The 1,689-nt window shown below is 42.2% G+C and overlaps 1 protein-coding gene across 1 annotated transcript; it reads right to left on the reverse strand.

Annotated features, from left to right (window-relative positions):
- Positions 1 to 207: 207 nt before the first annotated feature.
- LOC137632255 (uncharacterized) lies at positions 208 to 789 on the reverse strand. Its single transcript, XM_068364147.1, has one exon. It carries the CDS (start codon positions 787 to 789, stop codon positions 208 to 210), a length of 582 nt encoding a protein of 193 aa, XP_068220248.1.
- Positions 790 to 1,689: the final 900 nt, after the last annotated feature.

A 1,689-nucleotide genomic window follows, 5' to 3' on the forward strand; every position in this document is an offset into this window, starting at 1 on the left:
CTTGTATTTGGCCAGGACTAATAGCCACTTGTATTTGGCCAGGATTAACAGCCACCATGTATTTGGCCAGGTCTAATAGCCAACTGTATTTGGCCAGGACTAATACCCATCAGCATTAGGCCAGGACTGATAGCTATCTGTATTTGACCAAGACTAATAGCCATCTGTATTTGGCCAAGACTAATAGCCCCCTGTATCTGGCCAGGACTAACATATGCCATGTATTTGGCCATGTCTAATAGCCAACTGTATTTGACCAGGACTAATGGCCATTTGTATTGGGCCATGACTAATAACCATCAGTATTTGAGCCACCTGTATTTGGCCAGGACTAATAGGCAACTGTTTTTTACCAAGACTAATGGCCATCAATATTTGAGCCACCTGTATTTGACCAAGACTAATGGTCATTTGTATTTGGCCAGGACTAATGAACATCAGTATTTGGCCAGGAGTAACACCCACCTGTATCAGGCCAGGACTAATAACCATCTGTATTTGACAAGGACTAATGGCCATTTGTATTTGGCCATGACTAATGACCATCAGTATTTGGCCAGGACTAACAGCCATCTGTAATTTGCCAAGATTAATACCCATCAGTATTAGGGCAGGACTAATGGCTATCTCTATTTGGCCAGGACTGATGGCTATCTGTATTTGACCACGACTAATAACCATCTGTATTTTGCTAGGACTAATAGCTATCTGTATTTGGCTAGGACTAGCAGCCACCTGCATTTGGCCAGGACTAATAGTCACCTGTATTTGGCTAGGACTAATAGCCATCTGTATTTAGCAAGGATTAACAGCCACCGGTATTTGGGCAGGACTAATACCCATCTGTATTTAACCAGGACTAATGGCCACTTGTATTTGGCCAGGATTAATGACCATCAGTATTTGGCCAGGACTAATAGCCATCTGTAATTTGCCAAGATTAGTACCCATCAGTATTAGGGCAGGACTAAATGGCTGTCTGTATTTGGCCAGGACTAATACCCATCAGCATTAGGCCAGGACTGATCGCTATCTGTTTTTGACCACGACTAATAGCCATCTGTATTTGGCCAGGATTAATAGCCATTTTACATTTGGTCAGGACTAACAGCCACCTGCATTTGGCCAGGACTAATAGCCACCTGTATTTGGCTTGGACTAATAGCCATCTGTATTTAGCAAGGATTAACAGCCACCGGTATCTGGCCAGGACTAATACCCATATGTATTTGACCAGGACTAATGGCCATTTGAATTTGGCCAGAATTAATGACCATCAGTATTTGACCAGGACTAATGGCCATTTGTATTTGGCCAGAATTAATGACCATCAGTATTTGACCAGGACTAACAGCCATATGTATTTTTCCAAGATTAAAACCCATCAGTATTAGGGCAGGACTAACAGCTACCTGTATTTGGCCAGGACTAATACCCATCAGTATTAGCCAGGACTAATGGCTATCTGTATTTCACCACGACTAATAGCCATCTGTATTTAGCCATGATTATTACCCATCGGTATTAGACCAGGACTGATGGCTATCTGTATTTGACCACGACTAATAGCCATCTGTATTTGTCCATGATTAATACCCATCAGTAATAGACAAGGACTGATGGCTTTCTGTATTTGACCACGACTAATAGCCATCTGTATTTGGCCATGATTAATACCCATCAGTACTA

The sequence above is a fragment of the Palaemon carinicauda genome, chromosome 3 (assembly GCF_036898095.1).
Source record: "Palaemon carinicauda isolate YSFRI2023 chromosome 3, ASM3689809v2, whole genome shotgun sequence".
Classification (NCBI taxonomy): Eukaryota; Metazoa; Arthropoda; class Malacostraca; order Decapoda; family Palaemonidae; genus Palaemon; species Palaemon carinicauda.